Below are 23,809 nucleotides of genomic sequence, written 5' to 3'. Positions count from 1 at the left end.
GCCGGCCCGCGCGCCCCCATTGGGCCACGTCGGGGAAAGCCGGAAGCCGGCACGGCGGGAGCCGCGCCGCCATTGGCCGGCACGCCGCGGTGGGCAGAAACGCACCGTGACGGCGCGACGCGCGTGCGTGCGGGAGCACCTCCGCGTGACACAGGCGCGGGCCGCCCGTTGCCCGCGAGCGCCCCCTGGCGGCCGGAGGACCCCGCCCCCCCCCGGCCCCGCGCTGCCCGGTTTCACATCTCAGTGCTCTGACGCGTTTCCAGTAAATTGTTTTTAAAAAGTTAACATAAAAAAAACAAACAAACAAAAAACCCGCCCGTGGCCGCGCCCGCAGAGCTCCGTGCCGCCCGGCTTTGCCCAGCCCGGCCCTCAGTTCATGAACTGCGTGTAGCCCTCGGCCCCCGTGACGATGACGTCCATCCAGATGCGCATGGCCTCGGCCGACGGGGCCACCATGAAGTAAAGGCGGTCGTGGGTCTTCACGCAGAACGTCAGCGCGGGGTTGGGGCTCTGCGGAGGAGAGCGCAGGGTCAGCGCGGCCGCGGGCTCCGCCGGCCCCTCCAAGCCACCCGCAGCCCGGGGACACAACGCGGAGCCGCAGCCCGGGCTCACCTTAGCGGCGCTGCGGAGGTGGTCGTAGTACACCTCCTCGATGGCTTGGAAGTAGATGACGCCCTTCAGCTTCGTCTCGTGCTTATCTGCCCCGCGGAGGGAAGCAGTGTTAGCGGGGACGGGCTGGGGGACAGCCGCCTGGCCGCGGTGCTGGGGCCGAGCGCAGCCTGGCACGCGCGGGGACTCACCCACGTAGTAGGAGACGGTGCGCTTCATGCGGTCAAAGACGAACCAGCGCTTCTTCCAAGACTTGATCTTGCCCCCCATCTTGACCAGGTAGCCCTTGCACATCTTCTCCGTCAGAATGACGTGATAGCACGTGTCCACGCTGTGCCCCGAGGACTCGATGTGCAGCCGCAGGTCAAAATCCTCCTTGCGGATGGGGAGGTACCGCGTCAGAGGCCGAGCCTGGGAAAGGAACACCGTGCTGCAAACCCCGCTGTGCGGGCACGGCGCTGCGCAGCCATCGGCACCACCGAGCCCAGCGGCAGGTCCCTGCCTGGGGAGGGAGCTCCGGCATCCCGGGAGGAGCTGAGAGCTCTGTCCGAAGCCCCACACCTGCGAGAAATGTTTCTCCCGCAGCTTGACCTCCTTCTCGACCAGCTTCTGCCGGCGGGCCGTCTCATCCTGCAGCCGGCGCTCCAACTGCTCCCGGCGCCGCCGCTCGTCCTCCAGTGCCTGCCGGCGCAGCTCCATCTCCCGCTCCTGCAGGTGCAGAGGTGCTCAGGCCAGTGGCTTGGGGACCCAATGGATCGGGGACGCAGCCCCGGTCCCGCTCCCAGCCCGCTCCCAGGGGTACATGCTCACCCGGGACTCCATGAGCCGGGACTTCTCGGCATGTGCCTCCTTCAGCATCTTTTCCATCTCCTCTATCTTCCCTGCGTCCATCCCGCTTGCACTGTAAGACAAGCACAGCTGCCATCCTGCAGACGACTGAGCACCACTGGGTCAACACACACCCACAGTATAACTCCTGCTGCCCTGCCTGTGCCAGGGTTTGGCTCAGCACAACTCAACGCTGCTGGAGGTTCTCAGAATGCAGCAGCAAAGCCCCAGTGCTTGGCTGGGGCAAGGACAAGGCCGGGCCCCATCCCTCCAACAGATGCCCCAAGGGTCAGCCTGCAGAACTGGTGCTGGCAGAAGCTGCAGGTGAGCATGGGATGGAGGATGGTGCCATGAAGGTGTCACAACAGACAGCTTGCAGCAGGCAGCTCTCATGCAGCACTCAAGCCCCTCCTTGCACAGTGCAGCAGTGACAAAGAGCCCTTCTACACCCCGCTGTCTCTGCAGTCAGGCTGTGCCCCTCAGGTGGGAAGGGAATCCTAGCTCAGCAGGTAGCTACAATGCCTACGGCAAGGACTCTGGGCCAAAGAAGACACACAGCCTGCACTCTGCACTGCTCAGCCTAGGGCCTAGAGCCAGCCCCAGGATTACCTGGACATGTTATCAGGTGAGCAGGCTGAGTTGTTGCCTGTGGAGATGCTGGTCTCCATGCTGTCCGAGCTCTCCAGGCTGAGGGTGTCATATGCGTGGTCCAGCTCCTCGGCCCGCGGGCCCACACCGTGGGAGTGGTGGTGATGGAGGATGGAGTGATGCATGAGCGGAGGGTAGGAGGGGGGAAAGGGAGATTGCCCGTGCAAGGCTTCCCACTGCGACTGAGCCTCGGCCGCTGCTTTCTGCTTCAGCTCTGCCAGGCGCCGCTTCTGCTCCTCAATCACCTGCTGACCTGCACCCCGGGAAGAAGGAGAGAGCAGGTTGGCAGGCAGCTGTGGGCCTGCAGGCTCTGCTGCCTGGGTGTGGAAGGGCACAGAGCTGCTGCAATGGAATGCTGCACTCAGAATTTGCCACAGCCCGGCTCAGGGCTGTCCTCAAGAGCCCGGCCCTGGCTCTGCAGCAGCACCATGCCTTGCTGAGCCCACATGCAACAGGTGTGCAGGCTGTACCCAGTGGGAGCTGCACTCCTGGCTCAGCATCCCTGGGAGCAAAAGGGGTTGAGGTGGGGCAGGTGGAGTTGGAGGTGGGCTGCAGCTGTGGCTCTGGTTTGTGAGTAGTAACACCCAGGAGGTGCTGGGCCCAGGGCTCAGTGAGAGACAGTGCCCTGATGCTGGCCCTGGCTCCACGGAAGGGCTGGGAAGTTCAGCCCAGCAGCCAGGCCCTGCTGTGCTCACAGCTGCCAGAGCTGCGGCAGCTCCCCGGTGCCTCTCTCCAGGCGCAGGGCTGACATGCAGCACAGCCCTCCCCGGACGTGCAGCAGCCGCTGTTTCAGGTCAGCAGTTGGCACAGGGCCCTGCCTGCGCTCCGACACACGCGGTGGTGGCAGCCAAGGGGCGCATGCGTCAGGCTGGCGGGAGCAGGCTGGCAAAGCGTTGGCAGGGGAACAGCCTGGGATCGTGCCTGCCAAGCCCAAAGCCCCGCCTCGGGGAGCAGCAGCTCTGGCCTAAAGAACGCTGCAGAGAGGTGCTGGTCATGGTGCAGCCCTGCAGCGTGCCTGCTCTGCCTCTTGTCCCAGAGGCGCTGTCTGTCCGTGCAGCACAGCATTCAGGAGGATGAGGCAGGACCTGGGCTCCCACGTCCCTGGGGGATGTGGGAGCACTGAGCTTCTCTTAGCTCCTGTGTCGTGCAGAATGCCTGCAGGGGTTGCGGGGTTTGTCCATAAGCAGACACTGACAGGCACCCTGGGGTCCTGGCTAGCCATGCCCCCTCCCCATCCACGCAGAAGGTATCAGCAAACAGCCATGCTTCTGCCTTGGGGCTACTCTAGGCAATCCGAGCCGCTCCACGTCTCTACCTGGTACATCGCCTGGCTGCAAGGGCTCTGCTGGGAGCGGGTCGGCTGGAGATGCACCGTCAGGCGGAGGGATTGAGGGAAGGGGAGAGAGAGGGGAAAAGCAAGAGACCGTGAGCAAGGCGCTGTGTCCTGCTGGAGCCTGGCTGCTGCCTCCAACCATGCTGCCCGCAGGGCTGCCATAGCCCTGGCTGATCCTGCTGCCCTTGGCTGGGTGGGTAGGGACATAGCCAGATTCCCCTCTCTGCCAAGCTGTGCAGAGAAGCTGGACCAGCACAACAGCCCGGGCTGCTCTGTGTGTCTGGGAAGAAAGGCATGCCCAGTGGGAGCACAGCCCCGTGGAGCTGCGGCAGTGTGGAGCTGGCACTCACCCTTCTGCTGCAGGGCCAGCTGGCGCTTGGTCTCGATGTCCTGCAGTGTGGCTGCCAGGTTGCGTGGCAGGCTGCCTGCGTGGCTCGGGGCATGCAGGGGACCCTGGGGCAATACAGCGTGTGTTGAGCACCACCCTGTGCGCTCATGGGGCTGGTGTCGGGCAGCAGCAGCCCTGCATGGGGCACAGCTCCCACCATGGCCGTACCTTGGGTGAGGGGCTGCGGCCCAGCACGGAGATGTTGAGCTGTGAGGATGACGGGGTGCCGCTCTTCATCCGAGGGGTGAGGGCACCAGTGTCACCCTCCATTTTGGCACGATAGACCTGGGCACAAAGATGCAGAGGTGAGAAAGGAAAGGGAGGCTGCAAATTCCCACACTGGGCTGAGAGCTTCAGCTCCAACATCGGTACCAGCTCCCACACCACTCCTGCCCTGTGCACGCTGCACACCCTGACAATGCCCTTGCCACGGTGACAGCTGAGGCACCAGCACAGAGTGGTGCTGGAGGGAGTGGTCCCACACTGCTGCAGGCTCCAGTATTCAGCTGAGCACCTGCCAGCTCCCCTGGCCTATAAGCCTTCCCAACACAGTGGCACCATGCGGTCCCCAAGGCCTGAGTTGTAGCCCCATGCAGCTGCAGGGGGAGCAGGGCATTACCTGGAGAGGCTTTTGAGAAGAGTGAGCTTTAGCTGGAAGTGGAGGAGGGGAAGAAGGAGGAGAGACAGGGGAGGAGGTCTCAAAGCCAGCCATGACCTCCTGGTACCATTTCTCTAAATCAAGAGCCGGGAGCCATACTGGGCCCCCTGGAAGCTGCTTCTCCATCTGAAGAGACACCGCATGAGATGGGAGGGACAAACAGAAACACAGACAGAGACACAGACATAAAGAGAGTGAGAGGTCAGAGCATCACTGCCCTGTGTGGTGCTTGGCCCCAGGTAGCAGGGGCATGGCAGGTGAGGTGCAGACCCCAGGGACCCTGGTGACCACTGGATGAGCCCTAGAAGCTCCAGGACACCCCTGCTCATCAGCAGCCCAGCACGTGCCAGGCAGAGCTCGGGTTGCTGCCACACAGGTAGCAGAACAGCAAAGGCAGCAGTGGGGCTGCAGCTTATGGCGTTGTTTGGGCTGTTTCAGCAGCACCCTGGGCACCTCATCCTTTTCTGTATGTCCCCCTCAGCCTGCCAGCACCCCTCTCTACCCAGGGAATGCTTGGGGATATAGGGAGGAAAATGGGACACAAACCTCTGGGGGGATGGAGGGAGAAGAGAGAGCCGGCAGAGAAGGAGGAAGAGGAGTGCAGCCTGAGGATGAAGAAGCTGGAGGGGCACGGCCCAGTGGGGAACCAGCAGGGGCACTGACACTGCCCAGGATCCCCGAGAGCTGCTCAATGGTCACGTACTGGGCAGAGAGAAGCAAAGTGAGCTGTGAAGAAGGGCTGTGGGCCAGGACAGCCAGGCAGAGATAGGTACAGAGGAGCAAGCGAACAGCAATGGGGACAAGACCTCAGAAAAGGTCTCAGCATCCCCTGGAGAAAGGGCAGCAGGTGGTGACGCTGATGCTGCAGAGCGCAGAGCATCGACCTCAGACGTCCCTTCTCCATTCCCTCATCATGCCCCCAGCTCAGGCAGCATGCAGCATGGACAAAGCTCTGCTCCCCCCCGCTCCACATCCTCCCTGCATAGGAGCGGTGGCACAGCCTGAGAGATCCCCAGGGCCAAAAGGCAAAGGGCTGCCACACTGATCTACCTGCTCCTTGCTCTGCTCCTGAGCCCTGCTCCAGCACTCAGAGGGCGAACCCTGCACGGAGCAGACAAGAAGCACTCCCTAGCAAGGCTGGGTTGCTCCCACCGCTCCTCCCTGCTCAAATGCAGCACGAGAAATTGCCCAGCCTAGGGAAGAGGTGAGCTCTGAGCACTGGGTGCAGGAGGCGGCCACATCGCCAGCCCACCACAGCCCCAGGCAGGCAACCCGAGCATGCTCTGGGGCAGGTACCTCGTTGGCTGCAGGGGGCACAGCAAGCAAGAAAGAGTGTTGAGCAGCAGCGGGAGCAGCAGCAGAAGCTTTAGTGTCCAGGCTGGAGCCGTATGCATTGCTGTAGAACCTGAAAACGTCAGACAGCCTCATGTACTCCTAGAAATCCACGGCGGAGAAGGAGGAGAGTTAGACCCATGTGCTGGTCTCATGGCATTGACCTCAAAACAGGAGCAAACCTCCCCATGCACACACGTGACCCACCACGGCCAGTCAAACCTTTCCCTGCCTGCTACCTGTCCCCTTCTGCAGCTACCTGAAAGCAGGGCTGGGAGTCCCAGCACGATGCCTTTCTGCTGCTTTACATGCAGCATCACCACGTGCTAGGGACAGAAGACTCCAGCCTGTACTGCCACAGCTCTCAGCCTCAGCCAGGAGTCCCCAAGGCCCCCAGGCACAAGCCATCCATGGCAAGATGTCACCATGGCAATAGGAAGCTCCTCAAGCTGCCCCAGCACCACTGCAGGAAGGCGGTTCCTCAGGCAGTGCTAAGCAAAGGCGAAACGCAGGGCATCCACACTGCACCAGGATTAAAGCAGATGGCAGCAGCTCAGCACCAGCCGAGCTGGGTACAACCCAGAGCAGGAGGAACATGGCAGGGACAGGCAGCTGGTGTTACCAAGCTCAAGTGTCAGATAGCTAAATGGGGAAGAACCTGTCTGCACCGCCTCAGCTTGCTGATACAGGATGTGACATGCTGCCCCAAGGCATCATTAGGGGTCTGGCACCCACCCCACTGCCAGCAAGGATATCCATACACAGGCTCAGCCCACCCTGCACAGGGCAAGCACGCAAGCACATGCAGTTAGTGCCATTACCTCTTGCATCTTGGGGTAGGAGTGGGCAGAAGGAGAAGCTAAGGAGGCAGCTGCTCCTAGTGGGGGACTCAGGGGCTTAGTTCCCTCCAGCAGCTCATAAGGCTCTGAAATATGGAGGGTTTCCTGTGGGAAGGCAAAGGTCACATAGGCGAGGCACGCAGAGGCAGAAGGGTCAGAGCAGCAGCAGCCCACATGCCCAGGTGGGCAGCAGGACGTTGAGGCACGAGGGCACCCCGCCATCTGTACTCCTTCCCAGCAGCAGCAGGCTGCAGCCCCAACTTGGTCAGAGCCAGACTGGGAGGTGCTCTGCAGCTGTGCTATCCCCTCTCCTGAAGGCACTCTGTCCCCACCATGCCACCCACTAACAACACGGGCTGGCACAGGGCTCCTGCAGCATCCCAGCAGTCTGACAGGAGAGATGCTACTGCTTCCAAGCCCGGTTCTGTTGCATTTCCCTCCCTCCCAACTTGATGACAGTCCATGCAGCCCACGGACAAGCCTGGAGTAGTGTGAGTGCCCAGCTTCAGACAGATGGCACTGGGAAGCAGAGGAACTGCTGCAGACATAAACCGCAGTGCCCCAGGCTTGTCCCTGGGGATGGGAGCAGCTCAGCACGCAGGAGAGCAGCTTTCAGGATAGTGCCCCATCTCCCCAGTTACCTCTTTGAGAGCTGAGGACATCTTGGGGAAGCTCCTGCCACCTGTGACAAGCTGGTATCGTCTCTCCAGAGATGCAAGCTTCTCCTTCTCCTGAGCACACAACAACAAGAGTGAAGAGAGGAGGAAGGTTATCATCACATGGTGGCCAGGCCCCATCTCACATCCTAACAGCCAACCCCTGCTGCAAGAGGAGGCAAGATCCCCTCTCAGCCCAGTCACAAACATCTGCAAGCTGGGATGCTGCAGTGACCTGTGACCCCTTGGGAGCACTTTGCACACTCCTGCATGCGTGGTGCAAGCATGCAAGACCAGGGAGTGTGTGACAACCCTCTGGCCCTAGATGTAAGCCTTACCTTCTGAAGGAGCCGCAGGACGTCGTTCCTCTCCTGGGCCAGGCGCTCAGCCTCCTGGGCGCTCTGCAGCCGGATCTGGGCAGCCTGAGCATCCAGTGCAGCCACCCGCTCCTGGGGATGGGCAAGGGCTGAGCTGGCCGCAGGGGAAGCTCAGCAAGGTGGCTGGGCTGGTGACATGGGGTGCTGGGGACACGGGGTGCTGAGAACAAGGGGTGCTGAGGAGCAACTCACATGGGACTGCTGCCCCGTGTCCCTACCTTCCTGCGGGCGATGCTGCGGTGGTACTCAGCCCTGCTCTGCAGGAGCTGCTGGCTCCGCGTCTCGCGCTCCTCTTCCAGCCGGCTCTCCCTTTCCAGCTGCTGGAACTCCAGGTCCTCAAAGAGCTTTGTTTCTGTCTCCAGGGCCTCTGCTTCCTTCAGACACACAATGGGGTGGCCACTCACTCCCTTGCCTCAATGCAAAGGTGGTGAAGGAGGCACTGGGCACAGATCCCATGGAATGAGCTTCTCGCAATGTCTGGGAGCTGCATCCAGATCAGCTGCTCCCACCTGATCCCATCCAGCCCAGGGCCACGCTCTGCCCCAGGCTGCAGAGCCAGAAAATGCCCCATGCTAGCAACATCACCATTGCCAAGCAGCACGAAGGGAGCATGGCAAGCACCCACGTCACCGAGCTTATGGCAGATCCATCACAGACCAGAACTACAACAGACAAATGCCCTTGGCCCCGCAGCCTTTAAATAACGGTGGCATCCTGGGATGCTGGCACTCAGCTCAGGGTCTGCAAACACCATCCTGGCAGTGCTCTCACTGCAAGACCACACTTCCCATGCCCCAGGAATGGGACCACCACCATTCCATGGCACACAGAGTGCAGTGCACGCAGGGCAACTGCCAGGGCTCCTGCACACCAGGACCACTGAGCATCCCTGAGCATCCCATCGCGCTCTGCGGCCAGCACCTGCTGTCACCCAGACCCATGTCAAATGCAGGAGCATCCACCACCAGCCTGGAAAGAGGACACAAGAAGCTGTGTGCTAGAGTTGTGCAGCGAGAGCTGCTCTGGCCACAGACTGGGAAGAGCCAGCAGCTACCAGAAAATACCAGATAATGGGAAAAAATGCTGCAGACCGATGCTAACATAAACTGACAGCGCTGTGTAAATAAACGCTTGCAGGAAATAGCTGGAAGCACACACACACAGGGACACGGAGCTCCCTGGGTCTCCCCTCTCGAGAGGCAGCCTGGGGACGGCACCCTGGGAGGACAGGGTCCAACCACCACAGGCAATGCCCAGCCGGACACACGGACACAGCAACACTTCCACACCGCAGAGATGCTCAGCATCTGGACGCAGAGCACTGCAGCTCGTGGGCAGGCGGGCAGGGCACAGCCCGGCTCTCCGAGCCCACGTGTGGGGCAGATCCCATTGCACGGGGTCAAGAAGGACCCCAGGAGAGGACACCACGCTCAACATGGGGCTGTGCTGCGGGGCACACGGCTCCTCCTCAGCATGCTTGGGGCAGATCCGTGCTCGTGCCCTGCCCGGTCCGGAGCCAGCACCGTGCCATGGGGCCGGGTGAGCAGCAAGCTTACCAACACGGTGCCAGCCTCCTCCGGCCCGGCTGCGATGCTCTCAGTGCGGCCCCAGCTGCCAGGGAAGAGCTGGCCTAAGCTGGAGCGGAGGGAGGTGGGCCATGGTCCAGGAGGGGTGGGGGTGAGACACTGACCCTTCGCATCTGCTCCCGCAACTGCTCCCGCATTGACTCAGGGCAGTTATCAAGGTGGCTCTTCGACTCATTGTAAAGCGCCCGGAGTTTCTCTAGCTCCTTCCTTTCAGCATCAATCTTTGCCCTTTCCTGAATTAGGGGAGAACAAAACAGAACAAAAACAAACAAAACAAAACAAACAAACAAAAAAACAAACAAAAAAGGGAAACAAAACAAAAAAAAAAAAAAGAGAGAAAACACACTTCTCAAATCCGCGCCATGCAGAAGCTGCAGGATTAGACAGGGGTCAGCCAGAGGGGGGCATTTACCGAGAGACTGAGAGAGCAAAAGCCATGAGAACCCTGGGCTGGGCAGCGTTACAGAGGTTATGACCAGCCCTGGACCTCTGTCTCATGTTTCCGTGCCAAAGACTTAAGGGTAGCGGAAAGATCAATGTCGACCTGGCTTTGCAACTTGGGTTAAGTCATCCTAATCCTGCACACTGCTATCAAAGGGCTCCAGGAGCTGCCAGAAGCCCCTGTTTTACCACACAGCCATCTTCACAACCACCACCAGAGCCTTCTGTTATCGTGCCCAGAACCCAGGGTGCTGCTAACAGCCAGAGCAGCTCCAATGCGCCGGCAATGTGGCTGCTGTGCATCTCTGCAGCAGCCTGCTGGACAACAGGAGACCAAAGTCCGTGCTGTCCTTGCGGAGCTGCTTGGGCTGTTCTTCAGCACGTTAGTGGCAGGGCAGATGCACAACAAATGCTTGTTTCTGTCCACAGTCCGTGCAGCCAGAGACACCCGGCTGGCAGGGCACAACACGTAACCCCAGTTTGAGCTGCTGAGAGCAGAGAGCACAAAAAGGATTGGGAGTCCCAGCTCTCCGCCTGCAGGCTCTCTGCCAGGACAACCCCCTGGCACATCAGACTGTGCACTGCTGCATTTTTGTGCATTGCTCAAACAAGGAAAGCCCCATCCCTGCTGGGACATTGCTTAGAAATCCTGAAAATTCCCGCAGTCCTGGGAAGGAATCCTGTCCATGAGTATTTTGCCTCAAGGTCTTGTCTCACAAGCGCCTTTGCTGTCTTGGCTTCTACTGCTGCTCAGCACTCAGGTAAGAGCACTGTGTTGTCTGTGTATGTGCCTACCCCATCCCCTTCTGAGGGCTGTCCTCGCACACCACAGCAGCCACACCTCAGTGGCAATGGCTCAGGTGGCACCAATGTGTCCCACAGCTGCCCCTGCCCTTCTCCCACCATGCACTGAAGACACATCCCTGGAGTGGTGCAGGATCCCCCCACCCCCTCGGGGAGCTGCTTCCTGCTCCCTCCAGCACAGGAGCACGGTGAGCCGAGGGCATCCCTCCCTCCTGAGCACAGATGTGGGGCAAAGCAGACAGAGGATGCAGAGGTGGATGGGACGTGCTGTGCCCCACGCTCCGGGCCTGGCTGTGAGTGGGGAGAGCAGAGGTGTCAGAGGTTGGTGTCAGAGGTTAGTGACAGCGCTCAGAGCAGCCACTGTTAGAGCCAGTTAGTGCAGACTGAATAGGAAAGCAGGTGGTTAAGTCAACTGAGACTCTGGGAATGGGGTTTCTTTTTGCTCCTCTCCTAGCGCTGCACAACACAGTCTTTCACTAGAGAAAACGCCTGCAAACGGTCAGAAAATCAAAAACAAACCACAAATCCCCAGTGCTGCAGCAGTGCTGCTGGGATGTGCTGGTGGCAGCTCAGCCCCACACGGCCCCGGTTGCACACAGGCACCAAGCAATGCACGTTGGGGTCTCACAGCCTGAGACCATTGCAGGGAGGCGAGACGTGGCCTGCCCTCCCACCAGGACTGCAAAAAGAATCCAGGCCCAGCAAGGCTTACAGCAGGAGTGCACCCTGCAGCCCCGAGCTGCTGCTCAGCACCCTGCAGGGAGTTCCTGGCCAAAGCTGCAAAATGCTCAGAAGAGAGCGACCCGGCCACCTCTAGCAAGACAGATGCTCAAGCAGTCATCACCGCTGTGTGTGATCAAAGCATCCCATGGGCAGCAGAGCCGGTGGGCCTGCTGCAAACATCAGCCTGCAGGAAGGCAGTGAGCTGGGAAGTGCTGAGGCCTCATGGTCAGTGCTGGGGCAGCCCTGCAGCACCGAGCCTGACAGCGAGACCAACAGCACACCCCCAGCATCTGCATCTGCCCTCCTCCAGCAGGGCTGGGGGACACCATGCCAATACCAAGCAGACAGACAGACAGAGCCCGGCACAATGTGAACACAGAGTGAGGAGAGAGAAAGGCACTGCCCAGCTCGCTTGCCCATTCTTCTTCCTCCCTCTCTGCACAAACACTGGTGCTCCCACTGCACATGAAGACACCAGGGAAGACCCATTGGAGCTGACACAGCCGCTGTCACCGAATGCCTCTGCAGAATCCAGCCACGTGTTCCAGCATGGGAGAACCCCACCAGCGTCAGCCCTGCATGTGGGCACCAGTGCAGGGGACAGCATGTCACAGCCCCAAGGGGACAGCCCTGCCTCGGGGCTCACCTTGTCCCGCTCCTTCTGGATGCTGGCGTCCAGGCTGGAGAGCTTCTCCTGCAGCTGCTGCACCACCTCCTGCTCCTGCTGCAGCCGTGCCACCTCTGACTCCCGCTCGCCCTGCAGCAGTGCCCTCTCCATCTCTGCCTGGGGTGACACAGCTGTGTCAGCACGGCCGCTCCGGCCCAACCCGCTACCCAGTGCACCTTGTGTGCTGCCCAGACCCTCACCTCTCGTGATGTCTCCTGCAGCTGCTGCTCCAGCTCCTTGACGCGGCCCTTCAGCTCATCCAGGCGGCTGAACACGCAGGCTCGCTCCTCTTCCAGCCGGTGTGCCTCCTTGGCACGTGGGCCCGCCAGCTCCTCATGCTGCAGAGGGAGCAGGTCAGCACAGCGCAGCACGGAACGGCTCAGCCCGGACATCCCCATCCCCTCACCTCGTGGTGTGTGCTCTCGGTGCTGCTGCACTCTTCCTTCAGGTTCTCTTCATCCGACCTCTCCAGGCTCTCTCTCTGCCGCAGCACACCCAGCTCCTCTGCAGCACGGCCCAGCCCTGCTGTGCCCCTTGGTGCCCGCCGGCCGGCATCCGTATGGCCAGGCAGCAGCTCAGAGCCGTCTGTCTTGGTGTACTCAGCACAGAGGTTCAGGATGGTCTCCAGGCGTTGCCGCTCCTGCAGGGAGGTTTGGTCAGTGCAGACCTGCAGCACCCATCCCAGTGCCCACCGATGTCCCTCACCAGCACAGCTGCCTGCATTGCTGCGGGGCACAGGGCTCACTGCTGTGCACAGGGAGGGGACACAGTGACCATCTGGCAGCAGGGCACATACACACAGACCACAGCGTGACGGTGCCAGGGCCAACATCCCCACATTGAGGAAGGAAAACTGTTTCTTGGGAAGCGTTGGCTGCCAGCAGCTCACCACAGTCACAGCAGCAGGACTCGGGGCACTTCCCTGTTTCCCAGCAGCATCCCCTGTGTGTCACCCTGCCCCGCGTGTCCCACTCCCACGCACCCCGGGTCATCACCACCTCTGCACACAGGAAGCGCTTCCTCCAGCTCTGGGCACATCGCCCATGTCTGGAAGGTCCCAGCTGCCCTGATGGACTTCCAGCACTCTGCACACTGGGGGCTGTGCTGCTCCATGCCGCAGTCCAGTGCACTCAACCAGCCCTGGGCAGCAATCAGAGCATCGGCCTGCAGTGTGTGTGGCGTGTCCAGGGCTGGAGACAGGCTAATTACAGACAGCAGCCCCGGCTGAACGCCGCGCTGCTTCTGCAAGGGGCTATTTGTAGGTGGTGATTCAGGCTGTCTGTGCCTGCCGTGACTCAGGACTGAGTAAACAGGGCTCCTGCTGCCCGTGCCACAACATGGGGATGGGCAGAGCGCAGGAAGCTCCCAGCGGGGTCCTGGATGGCACCTGGGGCATCTGCAGGGCATCTCAAGTCCTCGAGGCTGCGGGCCGTGCCAAACCATCAGCCCAGGGCCCTCCCTGGGGAAACACAGGTGGTAACCCACACCAGCCATGGGCGGCACTGGGTGCAATGCTGGTGGGGACACACACGTATCACCTGCACTGCACAGCCCATCTGGGTGAGCCAGGGCCAAGCTGTGCTGCTCTGGCCCCAAGGAGCATTCCCCTGGCCCCGCTGCCCCCGCAGTCCCCGGCTGCTCCCAGCAATCCACTGGGCAGCAGGGAGAGACAGATGCACAGGGCAAGCCCCACCCAGGCAGCTGCTCGCTCTATAAAAACTCTATCCCCATCCCTAAATATAGAGATGCAATGCCCACAGAGCCTCCCAGCAGTCGCCAGCCGGGAACAGCATCTGCACACCACGCACAGGCAGCCGCCGTGTCCCTGCCGAGCCGCAGCCCTGGCAAGGCACGCCTCACTTTGCAAACCCAGAGGCACTAAAAATTACACGTCCACAACCGAAGGCAGCCATGCACACCAGAACAGCACTGCCCCAGGCTGAGCCTGTAGATTTCTCTGGCTGCTGCGAGCAGAGGGGCTTGATGTGAGGCAGCAGTTCCCCACACACTGGGGGCACCAACTGCCACTCCTGGCCATAATCTCCCCAGATAAGCTCGAGCCTAGGAGCCTGTTCACATCATTCATAAGCTGCCGTCAGCAAAATCCCCGAGAGAAAAGGCCTACATTTTGAAAACAACAGAAGCTCAAAGCCATTTGCAAAGAGGCCACCTCGCACTCGCCGGGGCAGCCCCCGGCCCCTCCAACCCTCGGCTCCAGCTGCCAAATCCGGGTCAGGACCCCCTCCCACAGCCAGCAGCCCCCCGCGCCCCTCGGCTCACCAGGCGCTCCATCTCCTGCTCCCGCATCCGCTCCTCGCGCTGCCGCCGGTGGTACTCCAGCAGATCGTCCTCGTTGTCGCTGATCTCGGTGATGCTGTTCTTACGCTCTCGCACGCCCGCCTGCAGCCGCACGTCCCCCGACAGCTTCCTCTGGGCGCGGGGGCTCTGCCGGGGCGAAGGCACGGCCAGGGAGCCCAGGCTGTGTGCGGGGCTCAGGCAGGAGCCGAAGCTGGGCCGGCGTGTGGACGGCTCCGTCGACAGCGGGGACGAGGGGCTCCCGGCCCTGCTGCTCCTCCCGCCCGCGGGGCTCGGCTCCTCGTGGCCCTTGCGCCTGGTCCGGGGGCTTCCAGGGACCTCCCTGCCCAGCCGGGGCTGCGGGGACGGGGCATCCGGGGCCGCCCGAGGGCTGGCAGCTCGGCGTGATAAGGACGGGCTGAGGGGCGGCAGCTCTCGCATGCTCTCCACGTTCCTCCGGGCCGCCCGCGGGCTCTCGGGGGGCTGCAGCCCGCGGCCGCTCTGGCTGCCGTGCGCCGGTCCCACGGCGTCCGGGAGAAGCCTGGGTGCGGGCTGCCGGCCGGGAGCGGGAGAGTCCCTCGGCTCTCGGAAGGGGCTGGGCGGCCGCTCCTGCAGGGCTGCCCGAACCCGCGGCACCGAGGAACCCAATGTCCGGGGGGCTGGCCGGGGGCTGCCGGGCGGCTGGGCGCGGGGACTGCCCGCCCTGTGCTCCTGGAGGGGGTGCGGAACCGCCGGGCCGTCCAGGGCACCCCGCCAGGCGCGGGGGCTCTCCGCCGACCGAGTGTCATTGGGGCCCCCGTAGGGTGGCGGCGGCGGGCGCTGCTGGGGGGGCTGCACGGCGTGGTTGTAGCTGGAGGAGCGGAGCGGCACGACGGGGGGCACGGCCGGGCCCTGCTCCTGGCTGCTGGGCGAGTGGCTGGTGTAGCCGCCGCTGCTGGCGGGCGAGGAGAGCGGGGAGAAGGGCGGCGAGGCGTTCTCGTAGCTGGAGCCTCCCGAGGCGGCACCGGGGCTCAGCGGGGGGGACAGGAGGCAGCGCCCACCCCCGTTCACCATGGGGCAGAGCGGGGATTGCCCGCGGGACGGCGGCTTCTTGCTGGGGGACACCGGATCCTCCAGCACCAGCGAGTCCATGATGTCCTGCAAGTCCTTCTCGATGGAGCTCACCAGGGAGCTGTGGCTGGGCTCCCGTGCCGGCAGCTGGCGGCTGCCATTCACCAGGGCCTCGGGCTCTGCGGGCAGATGTGGAGCGGGAGTCAGAGCGGGCAGAGGCACCGTGCAGCCCTGCTCCCGCAGCTCTTCAGCACAGAGCAGCACAGCCCTGCAGACAGCCCCTCACCCAGCCCAGCTCCGCTCCACGCTGCCTTGCAGGGCTTGCAGAGGGCACACTGATGGGGCAGGCGACGGAGGCTGGCACCCAGCTGGCAGACCAAAGCTCAGTTCACTTCCATTTAAACTCTCCCTCCCCACAGTGCAAGGCTCCTTCCTGCAAAATCATACTGTGCACAGCCAGCCAGGAGGGCACAGGCATGCTGGCATGCAGCCTCCCTGCCTGAGCCCAGCCTGAGGCCGTGGTGTATCTGGACACAGCTCTGCGTGCCACCGATGTGCCTGTCACTCAAAGGACACGCTAATAACAGCAGTGGCTGCTCCTGGCCAGGACAGCCTCACCATGCTGGCATGGAGCAGCACCACACTGGTAGATCTTGAGCTGCCACAGCAAAACAGATAGGCAGCAGGCAAACACCAGCATAAGGCCTGACACTGACCTGACCCCTGCTTCATGCACACCAGGAGTGCATCCCTGCTGAGAGGGACACCATCAGCCCCATGGCCCAGATGGGACCCAGAGCAGCAGGCATCATCTCTGCACATGCAGTTCTGCCTGGTGTCACGGGGACAAAGATACAACCAGGGACCAGGAGGGCAGCAGCTGTAGGCAGCTGCAGGTTGCTCAGGGGACACAGCGCCTCCTCAGGTTCTTACTCCCTGTTCCCAGCTGTAGGACCTGATGTCTTCCCAGCCCTCAGCACTGTGCACATGGCACAAATCACACCGAGTTCACAGCATCCTGCCCTAGTGATAATAAGCAGGGCACAGCTGCACAGACCCAACAAGCACCAGTGCCTGGTGACTTCCAGCACCCACAGCATCCCGTGCCTGGCACCAGCTGCCACTGGGGAAGGGCAGGGGGCTGTCCCAGCACCAAGCAGGTCCCTGCCACCTCCTTAGTGGGGAGGGATCACACTGGGAGCCAGCCAGCAACAAACAGTGCTGCTGAAAGCTCCAGCTGTGTCCTGCTCAGGGATGCACAGCCATGGAGACAGCGTGGGGATGGCACGTGGGAGCTTCCAGTCTGGATCAGCACAGGGCCTGTCTCATCCCCCTCCCTGGAGCCAGGCTGGAGGCAGGGACCTCGTGCCTCACAGACAGACACAGCGAGATAAGCAGCTGCTTCAATTAAGTGCTGCAGCCAGGGAAACGGCCTTCACAGCCTCCTTGTAGCCAGCCCTACATGTAAACAGCAGCTTTCAGGCAGCAGGGGGGCCTGCGTGCACCCAACAGCCCTACGCTCCTGGGCTGAGTGAGGACTGAGAGCTCTGCCCAGCAGCAGCACAGCCCCCAGATCCACACACAGTAGGGGGCTCGGATTGGGCAGAAACCTGTTACACTCTTCCCAGGCACCATTAATTATTAACAGACATCAGCACAGCCACCAGGCTGAGTCATCAGCCAATGAAGGCACCACGGAACATCCATGGATGGGCATCACAGGAATCCAGATCCCTCTGTGATGACCTTGCACAGCCCTGTACTCCCACTCGTACCCAGGAGAACTCCAAACAAGGTTGGGGGGATGCTTGCTGCAGGTGCCTTTTAGTGGGACTCTGGAGACTCCTAACATCCCCACAGCCCCACCAGGATGAAGAAGGGCCACCTACTTGCTGGCAATCCATAGAGAGCCGCGGGGCTCCTTCCTCCTGCCGGGATCATGCTCTTCATCCACTTGGCTTCAGCAGGGTGGTTGAAGCGGAGGAAGGTCGCCTGGCCCAGGCAGATGGTGCACCCTGTGGAGAGAGAGGGTTCAGCTCCGGGGTGGGGGGGGCACGGCTGGAATTCAGGTCACTGCCTGCCATCCCCACAGCTGGGTGCATCCCGCACAGCTGGGGCCACGCACAGAGCAGGGCTGGCAGCACTCCAGTGCCGCCGCCAGCTGCAGACAAGACAGCTCCTGTCCGCTGTAGGAGAATGCTGCTTCTTGGCCCAAACCCGGAGCCTTCGCAGGGAAGGCTGCCGATTCGCCATCGGGGAGGAATGCAGGGCCGGGAGCCAGGCTGCGCCAGCCCCAGGGAACAGCAGCAGAGGCTGCAGATGGTCCCTGCTGAGCGCAGGCGGCTCAGACGCTGTGCATCGCTCCCTGCACGGCTGCACGCTGGGGGACTGGCAGGGCAGCAGGGCCGGGTGGCACAGAGAGGGCAGCAGCCCTATTGAGAGCTGCATTCACTGCTCTGTCACCACCTGGATGCAGCTCAATGTGCAGCAGTGGGAAGTGCTGCCCGCACCCGCCCTGGAAGGGCTGTAAAAGGCGACTCAGAGGCACACACCGGTGTGTGAAGACAACAGCATCCGGAAGCCACGGTGCCAAAGTCCCACACGTGCAGCAAGCGCAGGGTGCTGGGAGCGGGCAGCACACAGCCAGCCGCCTTCCCCTTGGGGCTGCTGCCAGCCAGCACCATGCCGGCGGTGCGAGGCTCCTGCCTGGCAACCGTGCTGCCGACACACCCCGCTTTGAAGCGCCTCCAGGGCCCCAGGGAGAGGCTCACTGCTCGCTGTCAGCCGCAGCTGAAAATCCCTTGCTGGAGGGGATGCATTTTTTGGAGCAGCTGAGCTGGCAGCGTGCAGTCCAAGTGCAGCCCCAGCCTCAGCCCCAGCAGAGCAGGTGGGTCCGGATGGAGGGAGCTGGGCCGGGAAATCCCCAGTCAGGCAGCGGGAAGTGGGGGTGATGTACAGAGATCACCCTATGCCAGGTATGGGGGAGCAGAAATAACAGGAGAACACGTGCTGACACCAGGTCCCACCAGGGAGCTGGCAAAGGGCAGCCCGGTGCCCCGTGTGACACCAACACGCAGATCAGCTCCAAGCAACACAGATTGCACCATGCTAAGAGAAGTCCTGCACGTGTTGGGTTCAGCTGGCAGAGCCACTCAGCACACCGATGTGTCCCCGTGCAGATGGGTCCAACTCACCCATGCTTTTCCAGGAGCTGCTCCTCCCAGAGCAGTGGGAACTTCCTGCTCCGTGACCCCCCTGTGCCCATCCCGAAGGAGCTGTGTGTGCTGTCCAAACAATGTGGACATGGGGATGCCAACAGCGCCTGCACCCATCACCCATCGGGTCCTTTTCTCCTTCACTCACGTGGCTCTCATTGTTCCCTTGGGGTGACCCGCTGCAGCACCCTGTCCCCCCACCCAGCCGCCTCCTGCGGGGGGGAGCGAGGCAAGGTGCGAGGAACACGTTCTGTCTGCACCAGCAGCGGGACCGAACGGCCCCCGGCCCGGCTCCGGGGGGCTCCGCACCGGCCGAGCCCCGCCGCCAGCCGCCCCTCCCCGCCCGGCAGTGCGGGAGCCCCCCGGCCCGCGGCTCCCAGGCCTTTGTGCGGCTTCCCCGCCCCGGGAGCGCCTCGGATAAATCACCGTCGCTAATGAGAGGCTGTCAAAGGAGCGCAGGATCCGGATTTCTAACTCCGGCGCAACCCGACACCGCGGGCGATGAATGAAATGGCGGATGGAGAAAGGCTGAAAGCAGCCACCGCTGTCGGAGGGGCCGGGCTGCCCGGAGCCGACCCCCATCCGGAGCCCCCGCCCCGGCTGCCCGCGGAGGCGCGGTGCCCGAAGCCCGACCCGGTGACAGCTCGGCATCGCCCCCGCCCCACGGCCCGGTCCCGACAGACCGGTGCAGACAGATGGAGGACGATAAACGAGCGCGACGACGCTGGCGGCGAGGCGACGGACAGCAGCTCCGCGGGGCGCCGGCAGCCCGGGGCCGCCAAACAAAGCCCAGAACCGGCGTGGTGCCCTCCGCCCCTCCCGGCGCCCTCCTCGCTGCAACCCCAGCCCTCCGGGCACGGACACGGGTGGCCGTCCCCCCCCCACCGCCGCGCCGCGCCGCACTCACCGAGCCCGATCCGCCCGCTGGCCGCAGCCGCCGCCCGGGCAGCGGGAGCCGCGCACCGGACCGCCCCGGGGAGGAGCCGCACGGGCGGGGCGGCTCCGCGGGGCACGGACGGCGCTCCCGGCGCGGCAGCGTGGGGACCCCGGGACCAGAAAGAGTGATTCACGGACAAAATGGGCAGGCACGGAAAATGTGAGAGCGGCCGTGAGGAAGCCACCCGCTGCGCTGTGCGTCTCGGCGCTGCCCGCGGTCGTGGCCGCTTGGGGTCCCCGCTCCTCTCCCAGGGACCGCCCTGAGCTCCCCCCACTCTTATGGGGGTGATGTGGGGGGACGATGTGTGGGACGATGGGGTCCGAGCCCCTCCAGTCATACAGGGCCGTCTGGGTACCCGGGCCCTCTGCTCCTCGCAGACATCAGCAACAGGTCTTGAGATGGTTTTCTTCGGAGTAAAGACAACCTCCGAAATGAGCCACACCTCCAGCCAGGAGCTGCGGACGCGGGACAGGCAGTGGCAGAATGGCTCCGGAGACATGTGTGCTATCTGACGGCCGTGCCCAGGACGGCCGGATCCTGCCCAGGAGCTGCTAATAGTGATCTATCCACAGCCTTACCTTGAGTGAGGCGCGTGGGCCGCTGGATCGTCACACCGTCGATGGTGCAGGCATTGTTGCAGGGGTGCAGGGTGAGCGTCCCTCGCATGTTCTCGATGTAGCAGTGCTCGGGTGCCAGCCCAGGGCCCTGCAGGACAATGTCCTTCGCAGCTGTGCCAATTGTGGTCCTCCCTGCAGAAAGAGAGGCTGAGCATCCCCGCTGTCCTGCGGTGAGATGGGCAAGAAGCAGCTACCTGGGTTGGGGTGCACCCGAAGGTGGGGATGCTCCAGCAGCCAGCACTCACCTTCCTCCAGTGGCAGCAGTGTGATAGCAGTGCTGAGGCGGCCGCTGCCCAGGCTCACCAAGTGCGGCTTCTCTGTCTGCACCTTCAGCCCTTTGCCTGTGTCTATCAGGTCCAGGGGGCTGTTCTGCAAGGGTCAGAGCAGGATGGGTCAGGGCTGTGCAGCACTGTGAGCAGGGGCAGCCCTCACCCATGTCCTGCTGGGCCTCTCCTGAAGCAAACAATGACAGAAGCCACCTCTGTTCCTGCCGTGCCCTACAGTAACAGGTCATAAATATTTACAGGTTCCTTATCTTTCCACGGCAAAGGATGAGAAGGGAGGGGTGCACATAGCACCTGTGGCAGCAGCCTGCTCCTTTGTGCTGCCTGCTCTGGGCTGCTCTCTGCAACACCTCTCCTGCCAGCACCTATGTGCCCCCTAACCTGCCTGTGTTTGGATGGCCATGCAGAGGGGTGAGGCCAGGCAGGACAAACAGGAGGATGCAGACAGCTCCTTCCCTCCCATGCTGCCAGCCCTGGGGAGTTGCAGCAGTAGTGTGCCCAGGTCAGGTCCTGCAGGGAAGATCCACAAAGCTTGGGCTTTTTCTAAGAGGATCCGAGGCAGCAGCCACTTAGCTCAATTGGCTTTACTGCCGATCCTGTAATAGGATCGGGGTGAGGAGTGGGTGAGGAGAGCATTGCAGCAGGGCTGGTGCAGAGGAGAAGGGCTCCTCGCTGCATTTCCATGCTCCCACAGAGGTTCAGTACTGCTGCTGCAGCCAGGACTCTTCACCCTTCCCTTGCATTCTCTACCACCAAGGCAGGACCCTGCCACACAGTGCTGGTGGGCAGTGCTGGTGGGCACGACTCGCCCTGCCTGCCACAGCCCTGAGCCTCACCTGGATGATGGTCTGCACCCTGCGGATCGGACTGGTGGTGGTCCTGCTGGGAGCCTCCATTGTGTTTGCACGGAGGCGCCTGGTGATGTCGGGCACGGGCTGGGAGAGACAGAAGTGTTGGTATGAGTGCCTGTGTGGGCACGACTGCATGGCTGCACGACTGTGCAGGGCTCTGGCTGTGCTGCAGAACTGGTGCTCAAATCCCGTTTCCAGCCCTGCAGCAGCTGCCCAAAGCTGGTGCACATCCCTGCCCAGCAAGCACAGGCTCCAGCACCTTGGAATACCTGCATGCATGCTAATCATAGGAAGCAGCCACCACGCTGGCACAACTCCACATATGCTGCAGAAAACAGACCCCACTACACACTGGGAGTGGTCGGCAGCTGGGCCCTTATGGCCACAGGCAGACACAGCAGAACAGCATCCAGCTGTTCGCAGCAACATCTGCCTCCGTGCGCAGCGGCTCAGAGTGCAGCCCAGCACACCCACACACACCTGACTCCAGCACCCAGCTGCATGCCTTCATCCCCATCTCTGCACAGGCCGGCAGCAGACAGATTTGGGGGGGCATGAACTCAGCGCCGCGTCCCCTCCCACCGCCAGCACCCAGAGCCAGAGGGGCAGCAGGGACACGGCTGTCACTGCCCACCCCTCCGTGCAGCCCAGGGCTTTCTGGCCGCACACTCTGCCTCCCACCCTAACCCTGACCCGTTCCTGTCCCCCAAGGGCAGCCCCCAGCAGCAGGCCTGGCCCACATGACGCACAAACACGGCACGAGGCCAGCAGCCACCCACGGCCTCCCCTTGCATCGGGAGGAACCCGGCCCATGAGCAGCGATTTCCCTCAGCCGGCGCTCACACCGCTTGTTGTGCCGGGACGTTCTGGGGTTACTAAATTTACGGTCTGCTCCTCACGTCCCTCCCTTCCGCCCAAGCCTGGCTGCACGCAGCTTAACCCTTCCTGGGCAGGCTGGCCCCACCATGGGAGTGGGCTCACTCTGCTGGGGAACCCGGGGCCAGCTGCTGTTCACGGTGACAGGGTCCTCTCCCTCCTGGCCCCACGACTTGTGCAGAGCAGCTGAGGCACGTGGGGTGCAGTGTGAGCCCCAGGCTCGGCTCCCGCAGCACCGGCATCGCTCACAGTGTCCCACGAGGAGAGGGACAGCACTCCCAGCCCGGCTGGCCCTGAACGCAGCTGCGGGGGCGAGCGGGCAGCTATTACACACCACGGAAAAAATGAAATATTGGAAAACAGCAGGCGTCAGATTCAGGGCTGGGACGGAGCCCAGACTTCTCCGCTCGACGCGAGGGCTCAGCAGGGCTGCAATAGCACCACGCAGGACGGCTGTGCCAGCTGACAGGCAGTACCCGGGAGCAGCTCCATGGTCCCCGTCGGACGCAGACACAGAGCCTCCGCTTTCTCTTACCTGCCAGCCGGTCCTGGTGCGGGCGCTGAGCGGGAGTCTCTGCGGCAGAGTCCCTACGGCCCCGACATGCTGGCGGGTCTGTCTACCGCTGCCCATGGGCAGGGGAGCCACGCTCCCCAACATCGTGAGACCCCACAGCCCGCCCGCAGCTTCGCCAGCGCCGAGGCCCCGGTACGACGTCCGGAGGAAAAGCCAGCGAGGGGCTGGGCTCCGGCATAGGAAGGGAGCGGAGCCAGGGTGGGATCCTGTGCGGGTGTTAACCCCTTCCCAGCAAGGAGGGACCCGCCGCACCGGCGTGCAGCTCCACGGGGGAGGACTGGGGCAGCCCCGGCCCCCCCGCCCCCGTTAGGATCTGCCCCCACTCCCGCCCGTCACGTGCCTCACGACCCTACTCGACCCCGCTGCCCTCCACTCCATCACCCCTGTTGGACCCCATCATGGGCTCCAGCTCTCCCCGTCGCCCACCGTGCTTAGGACGGCTCCTTCCTCCCAGCAGTTCTGCCCGCTCCTCACCGGTTCCCGTAGAGGAGATGCCCGCCGGCCCCCGGCCCTCCGCCTGCAGCGCAGCCCCCCGTCCCGCGCAGCCCCGCACACGCAGCCTCAGGCAGAGGAATGCGGGGCGGGAGTGCGACCGCCCCGGCCGGCGCCCCACCTCTGGCGCGGACAAGGCGGCCTTTCTTCTCCCGCCGCAGCCTGCTAAACACGCCGCTTGTTCCCGCCGTGGGAAGAGGCAGAGGCAGCAAATGCCAAAGGGTCGGGCTCAGTTACCGTCAAATAGCAAGCAGTCCCCGTGCCCCCTGCGTGCAGGGCTGCCCTCGGGCTGGCGGCTCCCGGCACGAAGACAAAAGTCCCTTTCTTCCCCGTGCAGGGCCGGGGCCTCACCTGGGAGGACGCCGATCCCCGCGGCCCCTCCCGCCCGTCCCCACCCAGCGGGCTGCGGGGTGACCCCACTACCGCAGCTGCTTACAGGGGAGCTCGGCCCACGGCTGCACGGGAGGAGGCACAGCAGAGCCGAGCCCTGCCTGCACGAAAACGGGGCCGGGGGCACGCAGGGCCCGGCCGCAGAAGGGTGCCAGCCGTCGGGGGTCCGACGGCTGCGGGATGGGGCACAGCGGGGGACTCCGCGTTGTCCCCGTCCACCGCAGTACCGACCCTGCGGGTCCCCGTCTCCTTCCTGCGGTGCCCGAGGGCTCTGAGCGTGGGGACAGGCACCGGGCAGCTCTGCCCCACCCTGGGGAAACCCGGAGCAGCCCTCCTGCA

General features: G+C 63.2%; 1 protein-coding gene across 11 annotated transcripts; it reads right to left on the bottom strand.

Moving 5' to 3' along the window:
* Positions 1-251: 251 nt before the first annotated feature.
* On the bottom strand, positions 252-23,193 carry PHLDB1 (pleckstrin homology like domain family B member 1). Of its 11 annotated transcripts, none has more exons than XM_090123617.1 (26): positions 23,063-23,193; positions 21,124-21,222; positions 20,249-20,372; positions 19,965-20,135; positions 17,124-17,249; positions 14,170-15,413; positions 12,296-12,529; positions 12,090-12,227; positions 11,869-12,006; positions 9,359-9,487; positions 7,887-8,042; positions 7,630-7,740; positions 7,277-7,366; positions 6,618-6,740; positions 5,761-5,898; positions 5,011-5,166; positions 4,426-4,590; positions 3,975-4,091; positions 3,769-3,871; positions 3,401-3,445; positions 2,047-2,338; positions 1,420-1,510; positions 1,171-1,317; positions 801-1,020; positions 613-698; positions 252-510 (listed from the first exon to the last, which is right to left on the bottom strand). In XM_090123617.1, the coding sequence occupies exons 2-26, from the start codon at positions 21,181-21,183 to the stop codon at positions 370-372; spliced, it is 4,545 nt and encodes a 1,514-aa protein (XP_089979743.1). In that variant the 5' UTR covers positions 21,184-21,222; positions 23,063-23,193; the 3' UTR covers positions 252-369. The 11 variants fall into 11 exon arrangements, with proteins under 11 accessions (XP_089979743.1, XP_089979744.1, XP_089979742.1 ...); XM_090123618.1 differs by having other exon boundaries at positions 23,015-23,156; XM_090123616.1 differs by lacking the exon at positions 23,063-23,193 and adding an exon at positions 22,550-22,813.
* Positions 23,194-23,809: the final 616 nt, after the last annotated feature.

The sequence above is a fragment of the Phasianus colchicus genome, chromosome 23, assembly GCF_987193195.1.
Source record: "Phasianus colchicus chromosome 23, bPhaCol1.hap1.1, whole genome shotgun sequence".
Lineage (NCBI taxonomy): Eukaryota > Metazoa > Chordata > Aves > Galliformes > Phasianidae > Phasianus > Phasianus colchicus.
The sequence above is the reverse complement of the archived record's forward strand: the minus strand, read 5'-3'. Positions and strand labels throughout refer to the sequence as shown.